This window comes from Bos grunniens, chromosome 2 (genome assembly GCF_055505025.1).
Source record: "Bos grunniens cultivar Pamir isolate PY7600 chromosome 2, Bosgru_T2T1.0, whole genome shotgun sequence".
NCBI lineage: Eukaryota > Metazoa > Chordata > Mammalia > Artiodactyla > Bovidae > Bos > Bos grunniens.
Genome location: NC_141166.1, coordinates 998,182 through 1,023,743, shown reverse-complemented (window position 1 = coordinate 1,023,743; position 25,562 = coordinate 998,182). Strand labels below are relative to the sequence as shown.

Below are 25,562 nucleotides of genomic sequence, written 5' to 3'. Positions count from 1 at the left end.
AACCTTCAAACTTCCACTGCGGGCTCACCCTTGCCTTGACACCGTCCTCCTGACCCTTGGCAGAAGCAGCTCTCCCCCGACCACCCCTCGCTGGCGTGGGGTGCCCCTTACTTATGCACGTGGCTCCCCCGCACTGCGCCGTTCCCCCTCCTGGGACTGGGCGGGGACTGAGTCCGACTCATCCCTAACCTCCCGTTGGTTGACCTCTCTCCCACCAAACGCCGCAGTGTCTCCTCTCCATGCTCCAGCGCCCGCCCAGGGCCAGGCACTGAGCATGGTGGATGTTCACTGTCCACCAGGAGCAGCGGGGCAGGCCACGCAGAGGGGTGCTGGCTGGACCCCCCACACCATGTCGGGAGAGCACAGCTGGCATGCTCCTCTGGCCCCTCTCCCACCAGGAGCCCCCTCCCCCATGCACGGCTGGGGGTGGGGGGTGGAAAGTCACCAGGCAGATGGGCTCTGGGCTGAGCCGGAAAAGGACAGCCTGCCCCGGGGGAAGGACAGCCACACATCTTGGCGCTGTTGGGGAATCGTCCGCTTCAGCAGAATTCCAAGGACTGGGAAGGTGAATGTGGGTGTGCTGGGGGCGGCCCACCCCCTGAGGCCCAGTTTCAGCCGAGGGCCAGGGCTGGGCTGACGGGCAGCAGGCCTGCGTTCCAGTCCTCACTCGGCTACCAGCTGGCTTTGTGACCTTGGGCAGGCCCCTGCCCCTCTCTGAGCGTCCATCTGGACAAGGAGAGCAGCAGTCAGTGGAGAGCTGACCAGCGTGAATGCTGAGGCTGGGCTGGCCAGAGCTCCACCCTGGACATGTCTCTGGCTGGGAGCAAGCGACCTGGGGTGGCACACTGCCCAGCCTCCCCGCGGGCCTCTGTCTCAGGCTGAAGGGGTGCCGTGGGCTCCCCAGGCACCCTCCCCCGTGAGTCTGGCACCCCCGCTCCCCCCAGAGCGGTGGGCCACCAGCAGGGAGCCTCCGAGGCTGTGACCCAGCGTCCTGCGTCAGGGTGAGTCACAGCCCTCCCTCCAGCCGGAGCATGGGGAGGAAGAGAAAGGACCCCCCCCTCCCAGCCTGGGCCGCAGAGCACAGAAGGGGCCTGGCTGCAGGCGGAAGGGCGAGGGCACATGGCGCACGGCGGGTCAGAGCTCCCCTCCAGAGCAGGCTCGGCGGCAGGCTGGGGGTCTGAGGCAGGCAAGGCATGGCGGCCTGGAGCAGCCCAGTCCAAGGGCCGTGCTGGGCTCCAGGACCAGCGTGTCTGTTGTGGTCACGCTGGCACCTTGTAGGTGCTTCGCACGCGTCCGCTGAATGGAGTTTCCTCAGCATTCCCACTGCGTGAGGAAATGCCGCACACCTGTGTTCACCATCACTGCTATTTTTAGCTCTAGGTACCTACTACGGCTTAGTCATTTTGCACACATTACCTCACGGATCCTTGCAGCAATCCCGTGAGGTAAGACTTCTACCCCAGTTAACAAGCAAAAACCCTGAGGCTCAGAGAAGGGAAGCAATGCAGTGGGTGTGAGCTGAGCCCACGTTCTCACCAGCGGTGGACACCCCTGGCTGGGGTCGCTCCCCACCAGGACTTTTCTCCGGAGAAGGCGCCAGGCCTGAGGAAAGAGGAGGCGGCAGTGCCCACCCCAGGCCCGGATCCTGCCTGGCTGCAGGCCCTGAGCCCCACCACACAGCCACCCCAGCTGCCTTCATCCCTCAGAGCCCTGCTGGGCGGGCACAAGGGCACCTGGCCTGCTCACTCATAAAAGGGGCACCGTGCCATCTGCCCTGCCTGGCGCACACGGAGGTGTCAGGATGGATGGAGATGGAAGGAGGCGACAGTGAGCGCTCGGTGCCTGAGGGCTGTGTGGGACCGCGGGCTGGGGAGCTGGGGTGTCTGAGCACGACTGCGTGTGGATGGAGTGTGAGGATGTGGGAGTGCGCGGTAGTGAGCGTGTGGGTGAAGCATATGTTCACACGTGCAACTGTACCCACGTGTATTCACGGGTGGGCATGTGAGAGGGTGACTGTGAGTGACTAGAGGGGCCCCGGTCACCCGCCCTCACGCGGAGGGGAACGCAGGCCCTGACCCTGACCTACGGCTCACCATCCCCACGGTCTACAACCCCGGCCTGGCCCATCGACCCCCAGTGAGGGGCTGACGGGCAAAAGTCGCGGTCCCTCCCCGCGCAGGAGCCCTGGGCAAGGCGTGTGACCGCCTGTTTCTTCCCTGCAAAGCGGTGCACTGCCGGTCCTGCGCTCCGCCCGGCTGGCCGGACGCTGGAGCCTCCCCGCCCCCGCCGCCCGTCCCTGCCTTTCACCCCGCGCCCGGCGGCCGGAGGGCCCGGGTCCCCAGCGCAGCTCCGCCTCCGCGCTCAGCACCGCCCCGCCGCGCGGCCACAGGTGCGCGGCCGCCGGGGCTCGGCCCCGCCCGCGCTGACCGCGCCGGGGCGGTGCCAGGCTAGCGGGCGGCGCGATCCGGACGCCCGGGCGGCGGCGGGAGCCGCGGGCCCGACCCCTCCCCGCTCGTCCGCGCCGGCGCCGCGCGTGGGCCCCGCGCCCGCGGAGACATGAGCGCCCGGCGGCCCGGCCCCGCGGCCCCGTGATGGGCTCCTGCGTGTCGCGAGGTGAGGGGGCCGGGGCCGTGCCGGGGGAAGGGGCCCCGCGCCGGGGTCGCGCGCAGTCCCTCAGCCGCTCCGAGGGGTCTGGGCGGGGGTGGGGGAACCACCTGCCCTTCCCGGCGGCCGCACCCCACCGGCGCCCCGGGGACGCGGTGCCCCGCATGCATCCACACCCCAGCAGGCGGCGGGAGCCGGGTCTCTCTCTTCCCGGCGGCGCACACCCCTACCTGGGGCGGGGGACACGGAGCGTCTGAGCGCCCCCGGCCTCTCCGGAGGGACTCGGGGCACTCGCGGCGCAAGCCGACCCCCGTTCCCACGCCCCCCGAGACGCAGGGCCCACCGCTGTCCGCGAACCCCACTCCCTGTCTTCAGACTGCCTGAACACCCACGGCAGGGGTTAGTGGGATGAACAGGGTCTAAAGAAGGCCCCCTTCCCTCCTGCCGGCGCCTCACCCCACCCCCAGCCTGGTCCGGGGACAGGTGGGGACAGGCGGCCGGGCCCCCAGGAAGCTGCGGCCTGTGTCTCCACCCGGATCTCTGCTGCCCGCCGGTGCCTGACCCCTGGCTGTCCCCGGGGTGGAGCAGGGAGCCCCCGGAGCTGCCCTGGGGGGTGGTGGGGTGGGCAGGGAAGGGGTGGGCAGGTGTGGGAGGCTGCGCCTGGTCCCTTCACCCCGCAGCTGGAGCAGCTGGGCTGAGGGGAGGGGGCACAGACCCTGGCTCCCACTCTGCGGTATGAAGCCAAACCCAGTGACCCCAGGCACGGCCTTGGGGGACTGCCGCCTCATCACGCACCCCAGCCCTCCTCAGGTGTGGAGGGGTAACCAGGCATTGGGAAGGGGCTGGGCCGGCTCCAGGGGACCCGCCGTGGGAGGCGGTGGGGAAAGGGTGCCGCCTGGGCACTCTGCTCACCAGGCCCCTGGGCTTCGGGTAAGCCGCTCAGGATGTCTCAGGAGGGTGGGATCGTGCGTGGGGGCCGGGCTGGGTGAGGTTCTTTGGTTCATTCATTAAACTGACGTCAGCCTGACACCTACTGTGTGCCAGCCACTGTGTACACGCTGGGTGCCGAGAGGTGGTGAGCCCAGCACAGCGTCAGCTCTGAGACCTCCAGCCTGGCCAGAGGGGAAGGTACTGTTTAGAGTGGAGAGTACTTAAGTTTCTTTAGAACCGGCAGGCTCTTGGTGTGTCTGCAGAAGCCCGGAAGGCTGGGCAGGCTCCTGGTGTTGGGGTCCTGGGGTTCCCTTTCCTGTGGCCCTCCCGCACACTCGGCCGTCCTGAGCCAGGTGCCGGAGGCCCGGCCCCAGGGGACTTGCCCATTAGCCGCAGACCAGGGTGGTGCTGTCAGGACTGGGGCGGGGGCTCGAGTCCTCTGACGCCCCTGTAGCTGGTGCTGGGACCCTCTGCAGTGCCCTCTGTGTGAGGTCACCCTGAGGTCTCCACCCTTCCTGCAATGGCTTGGGCTCCTCGTTGTGTATCCTGACCTTGTACCCTCCTGAGGGGGTCTGCCCACTCCCAGTGCCAACATGCCTGCAGGCAAGTTGGATGCAGGTACAGAAAGTGTGAGCCCCCTTGAGCAGAGGACAACCATCGTCCCATTACTCTGGTTCTGGGGGTCTGAACCCCTGAGTGGAGGCCACCTGCCCCTCTAGCTGTCACTGCTCCTCCCAGAGTGCGCTTGGCTCACCAGGGAATGTTCCAGGCTCAACTCGCCAGTCCGGGGTCTGTACTAGCACAGCCCTCATTTTACAGACAGGGAAACAGAGTCTGGGGCTGCATGGTTAAGAAAGAGCAGAAGCAAGGCTTGAACGTGGTCATGCTGGCTTCGGAACCTGCGCCCTTGTTCTCTGTAATACACAGCCAGCCGTTGGACCCAGGGCTGGCCTGGCCTGCTCCTCTCCAGCCCCCGGCCTCTGGCTTCCAAGAGCCTCTGAGTCTCCACGTGCTAAGTCACTCAGTCGTGTCTGACTCTGTGCAACCCTACTGGCTGTAGCCCTCCAGGCTCCTCTGTCCACGGGATTCTCCAGGCAGGAACACTGGAGTGGGTAGCCATGCCCTCCTCCAAGGGATCTTCCTGACCCAGGAATTGAACCCACATCTCTTAATGTCTCCTGCATTGGCAGGCGGGTTCTTTACCACTGGCGCCACCTGGGAAGCCCTGGGAGTCTCCACACCCGCCCCCATTGCTAACAACAGCCCCCTGTACTCCATGTGCCAAACTCGCAGCCCGAAGCCAGGCCAGAGACTGCATCCTGCTGCTGCCCATAGACACCCAGAGCCCGCAGGCGACTGCCGCTGCCCAGCCAAAGCCCAGGCTTCGGGCCACAGCTGAGAGAGCCTCGCTGCCCAGCCCTGGGCAGCAGTTAGCCCCCTCGAGCCAGGCCCGAGTGTGAACTTTGGAGCCGGCCAGCCTGCTCTGCCACCTCAGCAAGTTACTTAACCTGTGTATGTATCTCAGTGTTCTCATCTCTAAAATGGGAATAATACTGCTATGGATGTCTTAGGGGGACTGAAAGTGAAAGTGAGAGCCTCTCAGTCGTGTCCGACTCTTTGACCTCATGGACTGTAGCCCGCCAGGCTCTTCAGTCTGTGGAGTTCTCCAGGCAAGAATACTGGAGTAGGTTGCCATTCCCTTCTCCAGTGATCTTCCCAACCTAGGGATTGAACCCAGGTCTCCTGCATTACAGGAGATTCTTTACCAGCTGAACCACCAGGGATACTAGGAGGGGATTAAATGACTTAATTCATGTAAAGCACTCAGACCGCTACCTGGCATGTAGCCAGCCCTCTAAGTGTTAGCTGTCACTTTAGTTTTTAATTTTTATTATTACCCTTCTGTGCAGACAGCTAATCCAGATCCTCTTGGCTGGGACAGGGGAAGCTACAGGGGCTTTGAGCAGCATCCCGCCTTGTAGGAAAAGACACACCTGAGAGGCTGAGGACGTGGGGAAAGTGATTGGGCCCAGATGGAGGCACCAAACGCCTTTCCTCAGAGCTGTTTTGTGTTGTCTTGAGTGCTTATCCTGAGCTGGCTGGGGCTTCACTCTCCTGACCTTGTTAGACCCCATTCAACCCCGAAAGGGGGGTGTCGGGCTCAGAGATGGGAAGGGTCTTGGCTGAGGTCACACAGGCAGGACCCAGAGAGGCAGGATTTGAATCCAGGACTGCCTGATCTTGGAGCCTGAGCAAAGCAGCCCTGCCTTTTGCTTTCTCGGGTCCCCACTTGAAAGGGTGCCGGGCAGGTGGCCCGTGCTTGAGGCAGTCAGCTCTGGAAAACGCCCATGTCGGCGTCCGCTTTGGCTTTGCTGCCACCCGCAGCGACGGTCTGTACCGAGCGATCTGTGTCTGCCCGCCTTGATCCAGCTCCAGGTCTCTCCGGGCCCATCTCCTGCCCCTGGGGCTGAAACTCTCTGCCTGCCCCTGCCCACTGCTCCAGACCACCCGTCACCCTCCTGGCCCCACCCTGGGTCCAGTGCCCTGGGAGCTGTGAGTTGTGAGACTGGGGAGTTCCTTCTGGAAGGTCAAGTATCTGATGATGCCTGGGAGGGGCTGCAAGCTCTAAGGGGCCGACCGGAGAACCCCCAGCACCCGCAGCGCTCTGACCCCTGACTGTGACCCCCCATCCCCACCCGCAGTGCTCTGACTCCTTCCTGACTGTGACCCCCCATCCCCACCTCCAGTGCTCTGACCCCTGACTGTGACCCCCCATCCCCCTACCCCCAGTGCTCTGACTCCTGACTGTGCCCCCCCATCCCCAGCACCCCAGGCCCATGAGCAGAGTCCCTCTCGGCACCGTGGGGGGACTGAGGAAGGGGTGGATGGGACCCTGCCCTTAGAGGCTCACAGTCTGATGCGGAAACGCAACCTTGTCCTTGCAGCTTTGTCTCCAGGGGAGGCAGGACACACACACTGGGACAAACAGCCTGAGGAGCCGCTCAGGAGCTCAGCACTGGCCAGCAGGCACGGCACACGCTCTGGGGTCTGACTGGCCCAGGCTTCAGCCTCATTTCTGCCACTTACGAGTAGGTGCCCTGAACCTCTCTGAGCCTCAGTTTCCCCATATGTAAAATGGGTGTGAGTGAGTGAGTGAGTGAGTGAAGCTGTGCAGTTGTGTTTGACTCTTTGTGACCCCATGGACTGTAGCCTGCCAGGCTCCTCTGTCCATGGAGATTCTCCAGGCAAGAATGCTGGAGTGGGGTGCCATTTCCTTCTCCAAGAGATATTCCTGACCCAGGAATCGAACCCGGGTCTCCTGCATTGTAGGCAGACGGTTTACTGTTTGAGCCACCAGGGAAGTAAATGGGTGTTCAGTTCAGTCGCTCAGTTGTGTCCAACTCTTTGCAACCCCATGAACCACAGCACGCCAGGCCTCTCTGTCCATCACCAACTCCCGGAATTCACTCAGACTCACGTCCATCGAGTCAGTGATGCCATCCAGCCATCTCATCCTCTGTCGTCCCCTTCTCCTCCTGCCCCCAATCCCTCCCAGCATCAGAGTCTTTTCCAATGAGTCAACTCTTCGTATGAGGTGGCCAAAGTACTGGAGTTTCAGCTTCAGCATCAGTCCTTCCAAAGAAATCCCAGGGCTGATCTCCTTCAGAATGGACTGGTTGGATCTCCTTGCAGTCCAAGGGACTCTCAAAAGTCTTCTCCAACACCACAGTTCAAAAGCATCAATTCTTCGGCGCTCAGCTTTCTTCACAGTCCAACTCTCACATCCATATATGACCACTGGAAAAATCATAGCCTTGACTAGATGGACCTTTGTTGGCAAAGTAATGTCTCTGCTTTTGAATATGCTATCTAGGTTGGTCATAACTTTCCTTCCAAGGGGTAAGCGTCTTTTAATTTCATGGCTGCAATCACCATCTGCAGTGATTTTGGAGCCCAGAAAAATAAAGTCTGCCACTGTTTCCACATCTATTTGCCATGAAGTGATGGGACCAGATGCCATGATCTTAGTTTTCTGAATGTTGAGCTTAAAGCCAACTTTTTCACTCTCCTTTTTCACTTTCATCAAGAGGCTGTTTAGTTCCTCTTCACTTTCTGCCATAAGGGTGGTGTCATCTGCATATCTGAGGTTATTGATATTTCTCCCGGCAATCTTGATTCCAGCTTGTGCTTCTTCCAGCCCAGCATTTCTCATGATGTACTCTGCATATAAGTTAAATAAGCAGGGTGACAATATACAGCCTTGACGTACTTCTTTTCCTATTTGGAACCAGTCTGTTGTTCCACGTCCAGTTCTAACTGTTGCTTCCTGACCTGCATACAGGTTTCTCAAGAGGCAGGTCAGGTGGTCTGCTATTCCCATCTCTTGAAGAATTTTCCACAGTTTATTGTGATCCACACAGTCAAAGGCTTTGGCATAGTCAATAAAGCAGAAATAGATGTTTTTCTGAAACTGTCTTGCTTTTTCCATGATCCAGCGGTTGTTGGCAATTTGATCTCTGGTTCCTCTGCCTTTTCTAAAACCAGCTTGAATCAGCTTGAAAATGGGCGTAATAGTGCCCGATTTGTCGAGCTGTTGTTTCCCTCTCTGACTCTCTTTTGGCCACCTGGCTTGCAGGATCTCAGTTCTCTGACCAGGGATTGAACCTGGGCCCCCAGCAGTGCAAGCACTGAGCCCTAACCCCTGGACTGTCAGGGAATTCCCCGACGGGTTGTTGTTAAGATAAAATGGGAGATAACGGATGGCAAGGCCTAGCAGAGGAAGTGTTCAGTCACCAGTGTAAGGAAATCACTGTACACCAGACTACGCTGAGTAGGGTTGCTGGTTAGGTAACAGCCTGATGCAGCCGAGGCTGATCTAGGCAGGCTGCGTGGAGGAGGTGAGGCTAGAGCAGGGTGTTCAGAGAAGTTGGGCTCTTGTCGCGCAGGCACACCAGCCCAGGGAGTGAGGGGCCGGGATTCGTGCTCGGGGCAGGCCCCTGGGGGGAAGGCTGTGCCTGCCATGCTATCTCCAGGGCGGGGCTGGAGCCTGGCATGTCATGGCCGGCGGTGGCCGCGGTCCGCCCTGTGCGCTCAGTCCTGGGGCCCTGAGACGCATGGGGGAGGCCCGAGACGGCCCAGGGAAAGCGTCACAAGGGCCTTCGGGCTTGGTTGTGTCTCAGATCCTGTGTGTTTTCGAGAGGAGCCTCACCCTCTCTGGGCTGCTGAGCTGGAGCAGGGTGAAGCCTGGGACCAGTGTGCCCCCCAGGGCGTGGGACCCGGGCAGATGGCAGGCACTGACTGATGGGCAGGGGCGCCAAGGCCCAGCTCAGGGCCTGGAAGGCAGAGAGAGGAGTCTGGAGGGTTACGTGGCGGCCTCACCCCGGGCACGAGCAGAGAGGACCAGTGTGGGAGCTTTGCCGCAAGAGGGTGAAGCATCGGGAGCAGCTGCCTGCGTGGCTGGACGTGGGCGGACTCAGGAGCCGGCGTGGGAAGGCAGGGGGCATCCTTGGCGTGCTGAGCAGCTCTGGTGGAGGCAGGGGGTGGGGGGGACGGAAGGAGAGGATGGCTCCACCCTGCAGGGCCAGAAGGCCCTGCTGCCACAGTGACCGGGGCCTGTTCTGCTCCTGGCCCGTGGTGGAAGGGCAGTCAGAGAAGGGACCTCAGACTCTGGGTTCAGGGGAGTGGGCTGTGCACTGGGAAAGAGCGGGTGCCCCACGGCTCCCGGGTGAGAGGAAGACACCCCAGGAGCGCAGGCTGGGGGTCTCCGCAGGCTGTCCCCCAGCCCCCGCCTGCATGAAACGCTGTGTTTTTCCAGTTGCCTGTGGTGATGTGGCCTCTGGTCCCAGCTGGGCGAAGAGCAGCCTGTGATTTCCCTCGGGGCTGGTTCATTACCTGATGTCTCCATGGCAACCAGCCTGTGCCATCACGGGGCCAGAGTCCTTGAGGGGAGAAGGCGGCTTTGGCAGAGGCGCCTGCACCCCTCCTGAGCTGGGGGGTAGGAAAGCTAGGGAGGGGCTGGGAGCAGGAGTCCAGGACTGCACCACGTCGACAGATAGTCTTGTCCGAGTCCCATCTCCTCCAGGCTTCAGCATTACTTGCCATCTCCCCTCGTTTCCACTCTGTGGTCCCAGTTTCCAAGCAGCTTCTGGCAACGGGCAGGGGCCTGGAGGGAGCCCTGCACCCTCGGGAGTTCCCGGGGCAGCTGGTAGCCAGTGTCACCTGGCCTGAACATTGGAGGCCCCGGCTGGTGGGTGCAGGACCCTCAGAGGTCCTTTCAAACTTTTTTGACTGGGCCCGTAAGAATAAATGTGCTTTGTGTCATAACCCAGGACACACACACAGAAAATCCTCACTGTATACACACAGGTGTCTTTGCAATTCAAAAGAGGCTTCACGAAATAAGGCTTAGCCTGATTGTGCAGTGGGTTCTGATGTTTTTCTGTTCTACACCATTCTGTTTCATTCTTTTAAAATACGACCTAGGAAATTGCTTGCTTGACCCACTGAAGGTTTCCCCCTGCCCTCCGCCTGGTTTGAACACCAACTCTGAAGGGCCTGGAACGTGGCGTCTGTACACTGGAAAGTCTGAGGCCCAGTGAGGCACAAGATCTGCCCAGGGTCACACGGCCAGAGCTGAGGGTAAGGAGCACAGTGCGTTGCACGCCCCGGGGCACACGGCCCCATGCTCATGGCCCCGCACTGCCCCACTGCTCCTAGCACCCGGGTCACTGAGCTCTGGATCCAGGGCTGGAACCTCACCTGACTCCACTCCCCTTTTCTCCGGTCCCTGCCCCAGACAGTCTCACTGAAGCGCCCCGACCTGCCAGCCCGTAACCCCCTTTGGGCAGATCACAGAACCCTCTCGCCCCTTCTGGACACAAGTCAGTCCATCCAGTTTGGATGACAGCTTTCCTCTCCCGTCCCATCTGACCCTCCCCTCATCCCCTGTGGCTGAGGCTTGTTGTTGTTCTGTTGCTAAGTTGTATCTGACTCTTTGCGACCCCATGGACTGCAGCACGCCAGGCTTCCCTGTCCTTCACCAACTCCCAGAGCTTGCTCAAACTCACGTCCATCAAGTCAGTGATGCCATCCAACCATCTCATCCTCTGTCATTCCCTTCTCCTCCCACCTTCAATCTTTCCCAACATCAGAGTGTTTTCCAATGAGTCAGCTCTTTGCATCAGGTGGCCAAAGATTTGGAGTTTCAGCTTCAGCATCAGTCCTTCCAGTGAATATTCAAGACTGATTTCCTTTAGGATTGACTGGTTTGATCTTGTATTCCAAGGGACTCTCAAGTGTCTTCTCCAGCACCACAGTTTGAAAGCATCAATTCTTTGGCGCTTGGCTGGCCGTACCCAAGGGTCATGGTCTGCTCTTTGCTCTGCTGGCCCCTCTCTCCTTTGGGTCCCATTCTCCTGCGGCATGCTGGAGTCGGGCACAAAAAACTTGAGAAAAAATGGGGCAGAGACCATTTTGTATTTGTATCTATCTGGAGCTCGAACAGTCTCCCTCGGCTACCCCTGGCTCACTGGTGACTCCTCTGTGTGGTTGGCACCCAAATGTTCATTCCTTCCTTCTTTTTTTTTTTAAATTTAATTTTATTTTTAAACTTTACATAATTGTATTAGTTTTGCCAAATGTCATAATGAATCCGCCACAGGTATACATGTGTTCCCCATCCTGAACCCTCCTCCCTCCTCCCTCCCCATACCATCCCTCTGGGTCGTCCCAGTGCACTAGCCCCAAGCATCCAGTATCGTGCATCGAACCTGGACTGGCATCTCGTTTCATACATGATATTTTACATGTTTCAATGCCATTCTCCCAAATCATCCCACCCTCTCCCTCTCCCACAGAGTCCATAAGACTGTTCTATACATCAGTGTCTCTTTTGCTGTCTCGTACACCGGGTTATTGTTACCATCTTTCTAAATTCCATATATATGCGTTAGTATACTGTATTGGTGTTTTTCCTTCTGGCTTACTTCACTCTGTATAATAGGCTCCAGTTTCATCCACCTCATTAGGACTGATTCAAATGAATTCTTTTTAATGGCTGAGTAATACTCCATTGTGTATATGTACCACAGCTTTCTTATCCATTCATCTGCTGATGGACATCTAGGTTGCTTCCATGTCCTGGCTATTATAAACAGTGCTGCGATGAACATTGGGGTACACGTGTCTCTTTCCCTTCTGGTTTCCTCAGTGTGTATGCCCAGCTGTGGGATTGCTGGGTTGTATGGCAGTTCTATTTCCAGTTTTTTAAGGAATCTCCACACTGTTCTCCATAGTGGCTGTACTAGTTTGCATTCCCACCAACAGTGTAAGAGGGTTCCCTTTTCTCCACACCCTCTCCAGCATTTATTACTTGTAGACTTTTGGATCGCAGCCATTCTGACTGGTGTGAAATGGTACCTCATAGTGGTTTTGACTTGCATTTCTCTGATAATGAGTGATGTTGAGCATCTTTTCATGTGTTTGTTAGCCATCTGTATGTCTTCTTTGGAGAAATGTCTATTTAGTTCTTTGGCCCATTTTTTGATTGGGTCATTTATTTTTCTGGAATTGAGCTGTAGGAGTTGCTTGTATATTTTTGAGATTAGTTGTTTGTCATTTGCTTCATTTGCTATTATTTTCTCCCATTCTGAAGGCTGTCTTAAAAATATGGAATGCTTCACGAGTTTGCATGTCATCCTTGTGCAGGGGCCATGCTAATCTTCTCTGTATCATTCCAATTTTAGTATATGTGCTGCCGAAGCGAGCACCATTCCTTCCTTCTTACATTGAATATTTAACGAGCACCTACAGTGTGCCAGGCCCTGGGCAGGTGCTAGGGCCATTGTGGCAAATAAAACAGACAGAGTCCCAGCCCTCCCAGAGTGCGTGTTTTAGGGGAATCCATGAACAAGGAAACAGACACACGCTTTGTGGAGTGATGGGTGTAAAACAGGATGAGGGGCTGGAGAGGCGTGGGTGTCCTGTTAAATGAGACAGTTGGGGAGGCCTCACTGAGGTTATAGCATCTGAGCAGAGACCTGGGCGGAGTGAGGCGTGAACTGTGTGGATGGGGAGAGAGTCCCAGGTGGAGGAAAGAGCGGCCGGCTCACAGGATCCGAGGCAGGAACACCTGGAGTGAGGGGGCAGAGGAGGGCTGGGGGTGGGTGGCAGCCAGGGTCTCCCAGGTTAGCACGGGAGATTCTCCAAGCCCATGGCAGTGGGAGAGGGTGGGCCCATCATGGGAGATCTGATCTGCTCTGACCTCTTCATCCCCCGTTCAACTCGCTTTTCTCCCTACAGTGGTCCACCTTCCATCCTCTTGGGGCTAGGGTCCCATTGCCTGCAAGCGGCCCTCTTAGGGGGCACCAGCAAGACTCACACCTGGCCCCTCTCTCTGTGTCTGCCTGACCCGTGACAACACAAACCTTGCCTTACTGGAGGTGGGAGGGCAGGCTGCCCCTGCCCCAGTCGTGGACATCCAAGCAGGAAGGGGTGAAGTGGGCAGATGTGGTGGGCTCTCCTCTGCAGGCTTCCCAGATCTCTGCAAGTGAGTCCGTGACATCCCCTCATTCAGCCTGTGGGGAGAAATGGGTAGAGTCAGAAGACGCTTGCTCCTTGTGGTGGGGGGGGCAGGAACTGTGACAAACCTACACAGCATATTCAAAAGCAGAGATAATCACTTTGCCGACAAAGGTCCGTACAGTCAAAGCTATGGTTTTGCCAGTAGTCATGTATGGGTGTGATTTTCATTCTTTATGTGATTCTCCATAAAGAATGTGCAGTGCCAAAGAATTGATGCTTTCAAACTGTGGTGTTGAAGACTCCTGAGAGTCCCTTGGCAGCAAGGAGATCAAACCAGTCCATCCTAAAGGAAATCAGTCCTCAATATTCATTGGAAAGACTGATGCTGAAGCTGAAGCTCCAATGCTTTGGCCACCTGATGTGACGAGCTGACTCCTTGGAAGAGACTCTGATGCTGGGAAAGATTGAAGGCAGGAGGAGAAGGGGATGACAGAGGATGAGACGGTTGGGTGGCATCACCGACTCAATGGACATGAGTTTGAGCAAACTCTGGGAGACAGTGAAGGACAGGAAGCCTGGTGTGTTGCAGTCCATGGGGTCCGAAGGAGTTGGACACGACTGAGTGACTGAACAATAAGAGTCAGAAGGGGGTTGACGGCTGGGGTGGCAGAGCTGGTTTCAGCCGCTTTGAAGAGGGTGTTCGCTCCCTCCACTCCACGTCCACCCTCTTGAGTGGTTTTCTTCAAAAGCGGGGCCCTGAAAGCCTCCTGGGTCTCAGCTTTGGATCCTAGTAGACAATTCCTGAGGAATGAGAACCACCTCCCTCAGTTGCCCGTTTTACAGATACGGAAGTGGAGCCTAGGACAGGTGAAGTCACTTGTTCAGGGCTCACGGGAATAAAGGGATTTGAACTGGACAGTCTGGCACCAGAGCCTCAGCCAGCTGTCTTCAGGGCAGTTCCTTGGGAGCCGACCCTGAAACTGGGATTTGGGTGCGACTGGAATGTGAAGGGAACCTTCCAGAGGAAACCAGTGCAGAAGTGGAGAGAGCGGGGCGGAGGAGACGCAGCCAGGAGAGATGTCCGCCGTCTTGCAGGGGTGGTTTCAGCCTGATCCCACCGGGGACTCGGATGAGAGTGAAGCTCAGAGTTTTCCCACCCGAAATAAAGTACCTGGGGCCCCGCCCCTCCACTCACGGGCGAGGGCTGCTCCGCTGGGAGCAGCATCGCTTCTTGGCTAGTTTCAGCCCAGTCGCCCTTGGGCAACCGTCTAGGAAGAGCCTCAGGAGCTGCCTGGTGGAAGCGCAGCCCGCGGGGCGGGCACTGTGGGCGACAGAAGCAGAGGGGGTCCACGGGGCCTGGGGGGCTGGGTGGGGCGCCCACAGCCTCCGCTGCCTGCTTTCCCTCCTCGTTAACCCCGAGCTCTGTCTCCAGTTCTGCCCACTCTCCTCCGCCCAGCCCTGCCTTTGGGGTTGCCTGGCGCCTCCCATCTCCAGCCTCAGACCCTCTCTGGCCTCCGCCTCCTCCAGGAAGCCGCATCTGTGTCCACGCCATCCGTTCGTCTGCTTCTGTCCAGGCGGCTCCCAGCCAGAAAGGGTGATGGGAGCAGTGCCCAGGGCAGGACGGTGGAGGCCGGGACGAGCGTCCTACAGAGGCTCCCCTCCCGGCATCGCCCCAGACGCTCCTTCCAGACTCCGTGGCTTGGCGCAAGCCCCGCCCGCCTCACCCCCGCCTCCCCTCCGCCTCCCCTCCCTCCTCACCCCCCTCCCCTCCCCTCCCACCTCACCCCTCCCCTCCCACCTCACCCCTCCCCTCCCCACCATCCCTCCCCGCCCCCCTCCCCCCTCCCTTCCGCCCACCATCCCTCCCCACTAGCCTCAACCCCTCCCCACTCGCCTCAACACCTCCCCGCCCACCTCACCCCTCCCCTCCCCACCATACCCCTCCCCATCATACCCCTCCCCTCCCCACCATCTCTGTGCCCACCCAAACCGTCCACCTCCAGACACCCCCTCCTGGCCAGCTGCCCCATCAGCGCTACCATGCAGCCCCTAGTCCCCACCGAAAATCATCACAACTCCTCCTGTGCTTTGTGAGAGGAGGAGCCTTGGGATTAGACCCGCAGGGTTCAGGTCCTGACCGCCCATGCCGGGCCGTGTGCCTGGGGCTGTGACCTCCCCCCACCCCCACCTGCCCTGGGTTTCCTCACTTGCCAGGCTGACCACGGAGCCCCTTCTCTAGGTCACAGTGAGGACTCTGCCGTCATGCCCGGACAGGAGGGTGAAGAGAACAGCAGTCGGCGGGTGCTGGCGTTCCTGCCGCTCAGCCTTGGGTTTGAGTGAGGGGCTTTGCAGGGCTTCCTGCATGTAACTGTGAGCTCCCTGAGGGCAGGGACAGAGCTGGTCCCACCTCGGTCCCCAGGTGCCTGCACAGTGTAGACATCCAGGAGATGGGTGCTTAGTGGCTGAAGGAATAAATGGCTACATGGGTGAATGAATGAATGAGCAGTCTACAGCTCTTCATATAACTGGACTTTTCTGGATACCCAGATTTCAGCTCTGAGCAGCTCTCAGAGCTTGTGAGTTCTGGGTTAACTGTCTGTCTCTCTCACTAGAATGTCAGCTCCACGAGGGCAGAGAAATCATCTCTGTCTTTTTTTTTTTTTTGGATCATGCTGCACAACATACGGGATCTTAGTTTCCCAGCCAGGGATCAAACCCACGCCCCTTGCAGTGGAAGTGCAGTTTTAACCACCGGACACCAGTGAAAGAAAGTAAAAGTGAAGTCGCTCAGCCGTGTCCAACTCTTTGTGACCCCATGCACTGTAGCCCCCCAGGCTCCTCAGTTCATGGAATTCTCCAGGCAAGAATACTGGAGTGGGTAGCCATTCCCTTTTCCAGGGGATCTTCCTGACCTCAGGACTCCTGACCTCAGGACTTCCTGAGCCCAGGTCTCCCACACTGTGGGCAGGTTCTTGGCCATCTGAGTCGCTGGGGAGGACTCAGAGCAGTGGTGCCGCATAGCAGTTGCTCAGCTAATACCGTTCAGTGAATAGAAGAGCAAGTAGCACATTAATCGGACAGAGTGTTCCCTGTCATCCTGGGGGATTGGAGGATTCCTCTTAGTTAGACCAAGGATTCAGTCCAGCAATTCTAGTTGCTTGGTTCAAGGTGTTCACTCCCTCAACAGCGACTGTGAACCTAGTATGTGGTAGGCCCTGATGATTCGTCAGTGGCGGGCTGATCCGGCCCTCCCACATGTAAGTACTTTTACCAGACGGTAGACGTCATCCCCCGGGTGTTTACAGAGCACCTACTAAATGCAGGTGCTGTGGACGCAGAGCCCCAAGCAGAGCTGCCATGGGCTCCACTCTCGCGGCGCTTACATTTGTTGTGGGGGGAGAGGCTGGACACTTAAATAAACACAAATATCGGGGTGATGACTGTGGGGGGTGACTGGTGGCTGACACGGGGACAGGGAGGTGGCCAGGGACGGCCTCTCTTGAGCTGAGCGCTGGATGATGAGGTTCCGGAGGATCTGGGGAACGAGTGTTCCAGGCATGGGGGGGACAGCAAGGATGAAGAGCAGGCCTGGCCATTTGAAGAGCAGCACTGAGCAGAGTGCCGAGGACAGTGAGCGCGGGCGCGGGCCAGGGACTGCGGTCAGAGTGGGCCGGCTGGAGGCCCCCAGGCTGCGAGGCTGGGGCTGGCTCTGTCCCTAAAGGTGATGGAAGGGAGGGAGCCGGGCAGATGGAGACAGCCTGACCAGGGGTGTGACGTCCCGTGCTGCTGGTGGAGAATGGATGGCCCAGCAGGGGAGGGAGGAGGAAGGTGACAGCTCTCGCGGGGCAAAGCGAGAGCAGCTGTGCTGATGGAGAGGGCTAAATCTGGGGCGGAGGTCAGAGAGAGGGCCCGGGGACATGCTGGTTGATGGCTGGGCTTGGTGGAAAGAGTTGGGGAAGCAGGACTCCAAGAAAGTGCCTGGGTTTTTCACTGGGACAGCTGGGTGGACCATCGCATCATTTTCTAAAGCTGGGGAAGGAAAGGAAGATGGATTATGGCTCACAAATTCCGTTTTGCCTGCGTTTGCTTGAGATGCTTAGTCGGCAACCATGTAGGGAGCTGGAAATTCAGTCAGGAGCTCCAGCAAAGTCGGGGCTGGAGGCATAAATGTGGGTGTCAGCCGCAGGGGTGAGACCTCCTGGCAGAGGGGAGACGGGAGGTGAGAAGGGGCCCGGGATGAGCGGTGGGTCGGCTTCGGGGTTGAGCAGAGGAGGAGGAAGAGGAGCGGCCGTGGAGGTGGGGGGTCAGGAGAGGGTGCGGCTACAGGGGGGGCGCCCTCGTGCCTGCTGGGGGGCCGCTGAGGACCGGCCGGAGGTTCCCTCTGAGCTTTCTGGCCACTTGCCAAGGGCTGTCTCAAGGAAGGCTGGTTGGAACCGGTGCAGGAGAACAGGAGAAGACGGGGAGTAGAGGCTGGAGACAGCTCTAAGTTGGGGTCAGAGGCGTAAGCAAGGAGCGGAGGGACAGGGGTTGGGAGAATGTCTTCCAAGGGTGGAGAGGCTTGGGTTGCCAGGACGGGAGGGGCTGGGGGCCAGCCCAGTGGTGAGGGGACCCCACACAGCAGGAGACAGGAGAGGCGATGCCGGCAAGAGCCCTTGAGCCCAGAGGCAGCGCAGCCACACCGGTGGGCCGACTCTGGGGAGAGAGACTCGGACAACATGGGAAGAGAGAGCACGGGGCCCCAGAGGAGGGCAGGCACAAGACCCCAGTGGACGGGCTGGGCTTGGGCTGGGCTTGGACTTGGCGGACGGTTCTTCCTTTGTCACAAGAGGGAAAGTGGACGGTGTGGCATGCGGGCGGGGCAGTGATTTGAGGCGGAGAGAATGGGTGATACCTGCCAAAGGCTCCTGGATTGCACTGAGAGCCGGAGAGGAGCCGGCAGTAGGGTGCAGGAACCCACAGGGGTGTCAGTGTGAAAGTTCGAGAAGGGAAGAGGAGCAAGTGGTCAGCCTCACAGGATGCAAACTCTCAGGAATCAGAGACATGTAGAGGGATCCCTGGGTAGACCGGTGGGCACTGATTTAACTTGACACCCGTGACTTTCCCTGGCAGCCAGCAGCTCTGAGGGTCCCCACAAAGCGGGCGGAGGGTTAGGCCAAAACAGGGTTAAGAGAGGCGAGTCAAGGACATCTGCAAAGGAGACCTTTAAGGATATGCCAAGGAGTCTAGGCTGGGCCTGGAGGGAAGCGGGGACATGAGTGTCTTACAAAAGACAGGCGAACAAACGGATTGGAGGTCTCCGTGAGGTCAAGGAGTCGCGGGAGTGTGAGGACTACAGGTAGTAAAAATGGAGTAACGAGGAGAGGTCGGGAAAATCCCACTGGTGGGATCTGGCTGGACTCCTCACCTGCTGTGGGCCTGAGTCTGTTTTCTTTTTCTTTTTTTAAAATTTTATTTATTTGGCTGTGTCGGGTCTTACTTGCGGCACGCAGGATCTTTCGCTGCACTGCGCCAGCTTAGTTACTCCAGGGTGTGTGGGACCTTAGTTCTGTTATCAGGGATTGAACCTACATCCCCTGCATGGCAAGGCAGACTCTTAACCACTGGATCACCAGGGAAGCCCCTGAGTCTGTTTTCGATGAGATGATGTAATAATAAAGTAACGCCATCTCTCTGAACTGGCCTGAATGGGCTTCGTAATCAACAGAGCTGTGGGCTCGTGTCTTCCTTTTTTCCAGATTTGCTCACAAGTGCCCACAAGGACTGCCCCATGCCCCAGGGCATGGCCCCCCTGAACCCAGACTTGCCCTCCATCGTGGCTCCAGACCATGTCACTGGCAAGGTAACTGGTCACGCCTCGTCCCCCTGGTTCCTGGGCTGTGCCCTGGAAGCAGAAACTGTTTCAGCCTCATTCTCTCCCCGCTGGGCCTGGCTCCTTCCTGCAGGGTCAGGCCACCCAGGGTTGTATTCAGCTGATGAAGCTCTGAATGGAGCGGGGCATCCAGGCACTGAACCTGGTCTATATAGATAAGAGTCCCATCATGAAGGGCCTCCCACCCAGATTCACTCAGTCCTGCAGAAAAGATATTGTTACGAGCCCACGACTCCTTGGCCGCCTGCACTGCAGGCTGGGGAGTAAAGGAATGAGTCCTCAGTTCAGACAGATCAAGCCGAACTTGCTAGGGGCCTCAAATCTGGTGCACAATTTTGACCTTTGCCCCAGAAGCTGTGGCCTGAACGGACAAGTTGATATATATGTCACAAATATATATATATGATATGTATATCATAAACAAGTGTGTATACACACACACACACACACACACACACACACGATTGCCAAGTGGCGCTAGTGGTAAAGAACCTGCTTGCCAATACAAGTAGACGTAAGAGACGCGGGTTTGATTCCTGGGTCTGGAAGATCCCCTGGAGAAGGGCCTGGCGACCCACTCCAGTGCTCCTGCCTGAAGAATCCCATGGACAGTGGAGCCTGGTGGGCTACAGTCCATAGGGTCGCAAAGAGTCAGACATGACTGAAGCTACTTAGCACGTACTTATGTTGTTTAATCTGTAAGTCGTATCTGACTCTTTTTGACACCATGGACCATAGCCTGCCAGGCTCCTCCACCCGTGGGATTTCCCAGGCAAGAATACTGGAGTGGGTTGCCATGCCCTCCTTCAAGGGACCTTCCTGACCCAGTGATTGAACCCGCATCTCCTGCACCGGCAGGCGGAGTCTTTACCACTGAGCCACCTGGGAAGCTCAGTGGTAAAGAACTGGTGTGTGTGTGTACATATGTATACAGAGAGAACCCACACAGCACGTGCTCAGTGTTGTGCCGGCCCTTTGCCTACATTATGGCGTTTATGCTTCCCCACAGCCTGTGGGATGAACGGCACTGTCCCAGCTTACAGAGGCGCAGAGTAAGGCTCTGCGATGTGAGGTGACTAGCCCAGGGATGTCCAGGAGAAGCGGCAGAGTCACAGTCTGAGCCCAGGCCTGCTCGGTCCCCCACGCCGCTGTCTCTCCTGCATAGTCATGGTCGCCCCGTACCCACCCGCTTCTCTCTGCGTGCCAGGGGACAGGAGGGCATGCCCCAGGAGCAGGCAGACCCCTGCTCAGTCAGGGAGCACCACCTCCTGGGGCTGCAGGAGCTGTGCCCTCTGCCGGCACAGCGTGCCTGGCCCAGCCTGTTCCTTTTTCCCCCTCTTGTTGCAGGACAAACGGATGGATTTCTGTTGGGATCCTTGGCAGGTGAGTGCGCTCGCCCCTCCTGCAGTCTGGCTAGCCCCAGCTTGGACACACAGCGCTGCCAGCCCTGGGGGGTCTGATGGACACAGGGCTGGGGAAGGTCCTGTGGGGGTCGGCAGGACTGCCCAGGACCTGGGCAGGGTGGGTAGTGGGGTGGGAGGGGTGGGCAGCCATCTCGCCCGTCTACCCCCGCTCACCCTCTCCCCTTCCTACAGAGGTGCTTCCAGACCACCAATGGCCACCTGCCCGACTCCAGGTCCTGCTGCAGCAACTACAGCGTGGCAGCCCTGGCCACCTCGTCCCTCGTGGGTGAGCTCCGGCTGCCCCCTCCTGCCCTGGGAATCTAACCCTGGCCACTGGCGGTGGGAAGGTCAGGGCAGAATGGCAGCTGGAGGGACTGCAGCCCTGTTGGACGCAAGAGTTTTCTAAGCGCCCGGCTCCGTGCGGGGCTCTGCAGGACTTGGGGGTTCCTGCCCCTCGGGGGGTTCAGTGCTGGGTTCTCCTGAAGTTCTGGGTGTCTCCCCGGTGGTCTCCCTGCCTCTCTGCAGCACATGAAAGCAGCCAACTTGTGATGGGTTCCCTAGAAGCAGAGCCGAGAGGGGCACTGTGCCGGGGATTCACCGAGGGGTTGTTCTCGAAGGAACCCCTCAGGGAGCGAGGGGGGCAGGACAGGGGCGGGGCTCGGGGCGGGGCTCTGCGGAGGGCTGCTTGTAGGTCTCTTCTCTCCCAGCCTGACCCACAGAACCCGCGGCTCTGAGGCCGTGGCTGATTTCACACGGCTCCTCCTTCCGTCAGTGTCGGCTGCCACTCGGGAGGACTCCAGCTTCCGGGCCTCTCTGGGTGAGGCCGTTCCCGTCAGCCAAGGGCAAGGCTCCCGAGGGTGCAGGTGTGAGCACAGGTGTGCTCCCGTGGTGCCCGCAGCAGCAGGGGGTGGTCGCCCTGGCGCGGGGCCTTCGGGGCTCTGCTCAGCTGGCTCTGCTCACAGGCTGCTACATCCTCAGCCCCTCGCAGCCCCCCCGAAGTGCCCCCCATTTCCTCCACCCGAAATCCCTTCCCTCTGCCTCACCTGCCCCTCGGGGGCCACTGAACCACCCCCTCCAGAAACGTCCTCCGGTTGCCAGAGCTCCCCAACCTGGGGGCCCCCACCTTCTTTCCTGCCTTCATCTCTCCCAGATGTTGTCACTTGGATGGAGGAGCCTGAGAAACTCTCCCAGACTTTTGTCTCAGCTTCCTTCATGGATGCCTGCCTTCCTTCCTTCCTTCCTTCCTTTTTCTAAAGCAAGTTAACATTAGCTTTTTTTGAATTATTATTTTTAATTATGTATCTATCTGTTTGGCTGTGCCAGTTCTTAGTTGGGTCGTGAGGAAGCTCAGCTGTTGCATGTGAGATCTAGTTCCCTTACTGGGGATTGAACCTGGACCCCCTGCATTGGGAACGTGGAGTCTTAGCCGCTGGACCACCAGGGAGGTCGCCTTTCTTTCCTAAATATTGCTTTTCCTCATGTCCTGCTTTCTGGGACCAGTGATCCGCAGATCTGTGTTCTCAGCCTGGGTTCGAGGAGATACTGGGGATCGTCCTTGACAACATGTTGTCCATCAGCCTGCTCCCCAGAGCCCCCCAAGCCCTGCTCCCCATCTCCCCACCCTGTCCGGTCCCTCACTGACCCCCTTCGGTGGCCCCTAAGGCCCACCCTTGGCCCTAAGTCCTCCCTGAGGACATTCTCCCTCAACAGTGGGTCCGCCCTGTGCTGCTCTCCTGCTGTCACCGAGCCGTTGCCGTAAGGACAGGGCTGGTCCGCCCCAGGCTGGACCGTGTTGAGCTTCCCAGGCTCTTGTGCCACCTGTTCCCATGTTGCCCTGTGGCTGCCCCCTGGTGGTCCCGGAACCACCCAGACTCCTCTATGCCTTTATCCTCTTCTCAGCTCTGAAATAGCCTCCAGCCTTGCCTCTTTTTATCCAACCCAAACTGCCTTCAAAGCCTGCCTCCAGCCCACCTCTTCCAGGAAGCCGGCTCTGCCTGCTGCAGGCCTCACCCTGGGAAGAGCAGGCAGTGTCTAGGCACAGAAGATGCTGTCCCCTAGCTTGTTAACTGCTGGAGGAAGGGACAGCTGGTGGGTCTTGAAGGATCCACAAGTGAATCTCCTTGAGCAAACGGGTGTGAACTTGGTCAGAAGAGAGCAAGGGGTGTGGCAGGTCTGGAGAGGAAGGGCCAGGCGGGCGGGAACACTGCCTGGGAGCAGACCGCTGGGAGGACGTGGGGCCTGCAGGTGGGTGGGGAAGGTCTGTGCAAGGGGACCTCGGGGTGTGGGAGGGTGTGGGCAGGCGGGGCGTGAGGAACGGGGAGGGTACGGGCACTGCGGGTGGGACTCTGAGGACACGGCTCTGGAGGGACATGGGGTACAGGGCACTGGACCGGCTGGAGGTTCTGGGAGGGCTGGGGCTGACTCAGCCGCCCTCAATCTCCACAGGAGTGGTGCAGAGCATCAAGGACCACATCACAAAGCCCACGGCCATGGCCCGCGGCCGCGTGGCCCACCTCATCGAGTGGAAGGGCTGGAGCGCGCAGCGGGCGGGCTGGGAGCTGCCCCCGGCCGCCGCCGAGGAGCATTACTGCCGCCTCCCGGATGAGCTTCGGGAGGCCCGCTTTGCCGCAGGTCAGCAGGGGCGGGAGCTGGGGGACGGACTGGCCGGGTCTGGTCTTGAGAGGCCCCGGGGTACCCCGTGTGTTGTCGGGGCATGCTCAGTTGCTTCAGTCATGTCCAGTTCTCTGTGACCCCATGGACTGTAGCCCGTCAGGCTCCTCTGTCCATGGGATTTTCCAGGCAAGAATACCGAGTGGGTTGCCATTTCCTTCTCCAGGGGATCTTTCCGACCCAGGGTTTGAACCTGCATCTCTTATGTCTCCTGCATTGGCAGGCGGGGTCTTTACCACTGGTCTGAGCAGGGAATTACAGTGCTGAGCGTGGGGGCATTGATGGGAACTCCGATCCCCCGGGCCATGGATGGGCAGCCTCGAGAGCCAGCATGTGGTGCCCACCCACCCGTACCCTCTGCGCCCCTGCTGAGCTGGGTCCATCCCCACAGGGGTTGCCGAGCAGTTTGCCATCACGGAGGCCACACTGAGCGTCTGGTCCTCGTTGGACGATGGAGAGCTGGGCCCGGAGAGCGGCCCCGCGGACATCCTGCAGCTCCAGGGTACGGCCTGGGGGCCGGGGGGGGATGCCGCGGAGCCGGCGTGCAGGCCTGCTCTGCTACCTGTGTCCTGGGGCCTCAGAGAAGCCCCCCGACCCTCAGCCTTAGGTTTTCTTCATCTGAAAAAGGGGGCTGGTGACCCTTGCCCTGCCCATTGCCCTAGAGCGCCATGAGCATAAAGGGGATGACAGATCGAGAGGCAGGCGATAGGTCAGATGAGGGACGGAGAGATGACAGTAAGTAGGCGGCAGACAACGTGCATCAGGTGCTCGCTGTGCCAGGCGCTTTACACGTGTTATTTCAATTTATCCTGTGATACTCTGAGAAGCAGGGCGGCTATTATCTCCATTTCACAAATAGGGGAAACTGAGGCATTGGGAGACTTGCCTCAGACACTTCCCTGGTGGTTAAAACTCTGCGTTTTCACTACAGGGGACACGGCTTTGACCCCTGGTCGGGAACTAAGGCCCTGCATGCTGCATGGCGTGGCCAAAAGGAGACTGGCCTCAGACTGTGCTGTGTGCTAATCGCTCAGTCGTGTCCGACTCTATGTGGCCCCATGGACTGTAGCCCTCCAGGCTCCTCTGTCCATGGGATTCTCTAGGCAAGATTACTGGAGTGGGTTGTCATGCCCTCCTCCAGGGGATCTTCTCAACCCAGGGATGGAACCCGGGTCTCCCACACTGCAGGCGGTTCTTTCCAGCTGAGACTCCAGGGAAGCCTCAGATTACACAAGCTGAAGGCATCAGGATCTGAACCTCAACCTCAGGCACCATCAGTCACCTTTGTAGATACCCCGTTACCCCTGAGGGCTTCAGGGAGCCTGGGTCCTGGGTGGAGCTGGCAGACCCACTGTGTGCTCCTCCTCCTGACATGAGTGAGGGGAGGGGCGGAGGCCTGGGGAGAGCACTGGTCAGCCCAGTTCTCAGAGCACAGAAGGATTTGAGGCCAGCAGGCTGGCTGCAGAGTCTGTTGTTAACCATGCTGCTCACTGCCACCACCACGCCATCACCCAGGGAGAAACAGGCTCAGAGGGTCAGTGACATGACCGAGGCCACACAGCTTGGTGCTGATAAAGCAGGATTCCGAGGCAGGTCCTCTGCCACTGGCCCCCACCTCCTACCCCGGGGAGGGCAAGGGGCAGGGCCTTCCCAGCTCCATCCTCACCCCCAACCCCCCGTTGCTTTTGCAGACCTGGGGAGCGTCTACCTCCAGGACAGCCTTCTGAGTGTCCGCTCGCAGGATGACAGTCTTCTGGCCTTCTCCTCCCCCGACGCCTGGCCCTCCCCTGACGAGCCCCCCAGCCCCGGATGGCAGCTCCGGCCGCGGCTCCCGGGGTCCCTGGGGCCTGAGGCGGGGGCCAGACCGCAGGGCCCCCTCCGCTCCGGGGACGGTGGCCTGCCCTCTGAGGAGGAGGACGAGGTGTTCTACAACTGAGGAGGGCCAGGCCGCTCCCGCTGTGGCCCGGCAGGCAGCCCGGAGCCATCAGGACCCCGGGCGCTGGGTGGGCGTTTTGTGACCCCTCGGGGCAGGCATGGGGTTGGGGCGGCACTCCTGTGGACACTCTGTGCCTCCCGGACCTCCCCCGCCTCCCCCGTGGGAGCCGTGATCCCCTTCCCCCTCTCTACCTGGCTCAGGAGGGCGCCTTCCCTGAAGGGTGTCTGCCATGGGCAGGCTCGAGGACTCTCAGCAGACACCCGGGCAGACTGCCCAGAGGAGCCGACAGCCACGCAAGGGCGTGGGGACCCCGCTCAGCCCCAGGCTCAGCCCTCCGCCCTCTGCCTGCGCTCCGGCCCCATCAGAGGCGGTGGCTCCTCGGGGTGCTGACCCCTGCTTCTCGGGGCGCTGACCCCTGCTGCTCAGCGCTCTTCACAGGACTCTGTCTCGGGGTGTTTGTTGGCCCCTCACTCTCCAGATCCACTCCCTGGAGCCCTGCTTCCCCTCCTCACACCCGCCTCCACCTCCAGGAAGGTTCTCAGCAGACATTAAAGTGGTGGATTCTCCATGGATGACCTTGGCCTGGTCTCTGCAGGGGATGGCACGTCCTTCGGCTCCCAGCTCACGG

The 25,562-nt window shown here is 59.4% G+C and overlaps 1 protein-coding gene and 1 non-coding gene across 6 annotated transcripts; one reads left to right on the top strand and one right to left on the bottom strand.

The window, feature by feature from the left end:
* Positions 1–2,427: 2,427 nt before the first annotated feature.
* Positions 2,428–25,506, top strand: FAM131C (family with sequence similarity 131 member C). Of its 5 annotated transcripts, XM_086324559.1 has the most exons (8): positions 2,434–2,613; positions 6,480–6,623; positions 18,792–18,895; positions 20,273–20,308; positions 20,521–20,614; positions 22,774–22,959; positions 23,390–23,500; positions 24,690–25,506. In XM_086324559.1, the coding sequence occupies exons 3-8, from the start codon at positions 18,824–18,826 to the stop codon at positions 24,932–24,934; spliced, it is 744 nt and encodes a 247-aa protein (XP_086180685.1). In that variant the 5' UTR covers positions 2,434–2,613; positions 6,480–6,623; positions 18,792–18,823; the 3' UTR covers positions 24,935–25,506. The 5 variants fall into 5 exon arrangements, with proteins under 5 accessions (XP_086180677.1, XP_086180696.1, XP_086180704.1 ...); XM_086324551.1 differs by lacking the exon at positions 6,480–6,623 and having other exon boundaries at positions 2,428–2,613; XM_086324570.1 differs by lacking the exon at positions 18,792–18,895 and having other exon boundaries at positions 2,429–2,613.
* Positions 12,196–12,302, bottom strand: LOC147377212 (U6 spliceosomal RNA). Its single transcript, XR_015154006.1, has one exon. It is a non-coding gene; the product is annotated as a U6 spliceosomal RNA (small nuclear RNA).
* Positions 25,507–25,562: the final 56 nt, after the last annotated feature.

Bases quoted from the DNA above. Each gene is read 5' to 3' on its own strand.
- FAM131C (XM_086324551.1), top strand. From the start codon at position 2,592: ATGGGCTCCTGCGTGTCGCGAG. The intron at 2,614-18,791 runs GTGAGGGGGCCG...CCTTTTTTCCAG, and splicing joins GGGCTCCTGCGTGTCGCGAG to ATTTGCTCACAAGTGCCCAC. The intron at 18,896-20,272 runs GTAACTGGTCAC...CTCTTGTTGCAG, and splicing joins CAGACCATGTCACTGGCAAG to GACAAACGGATGGATTTCTG.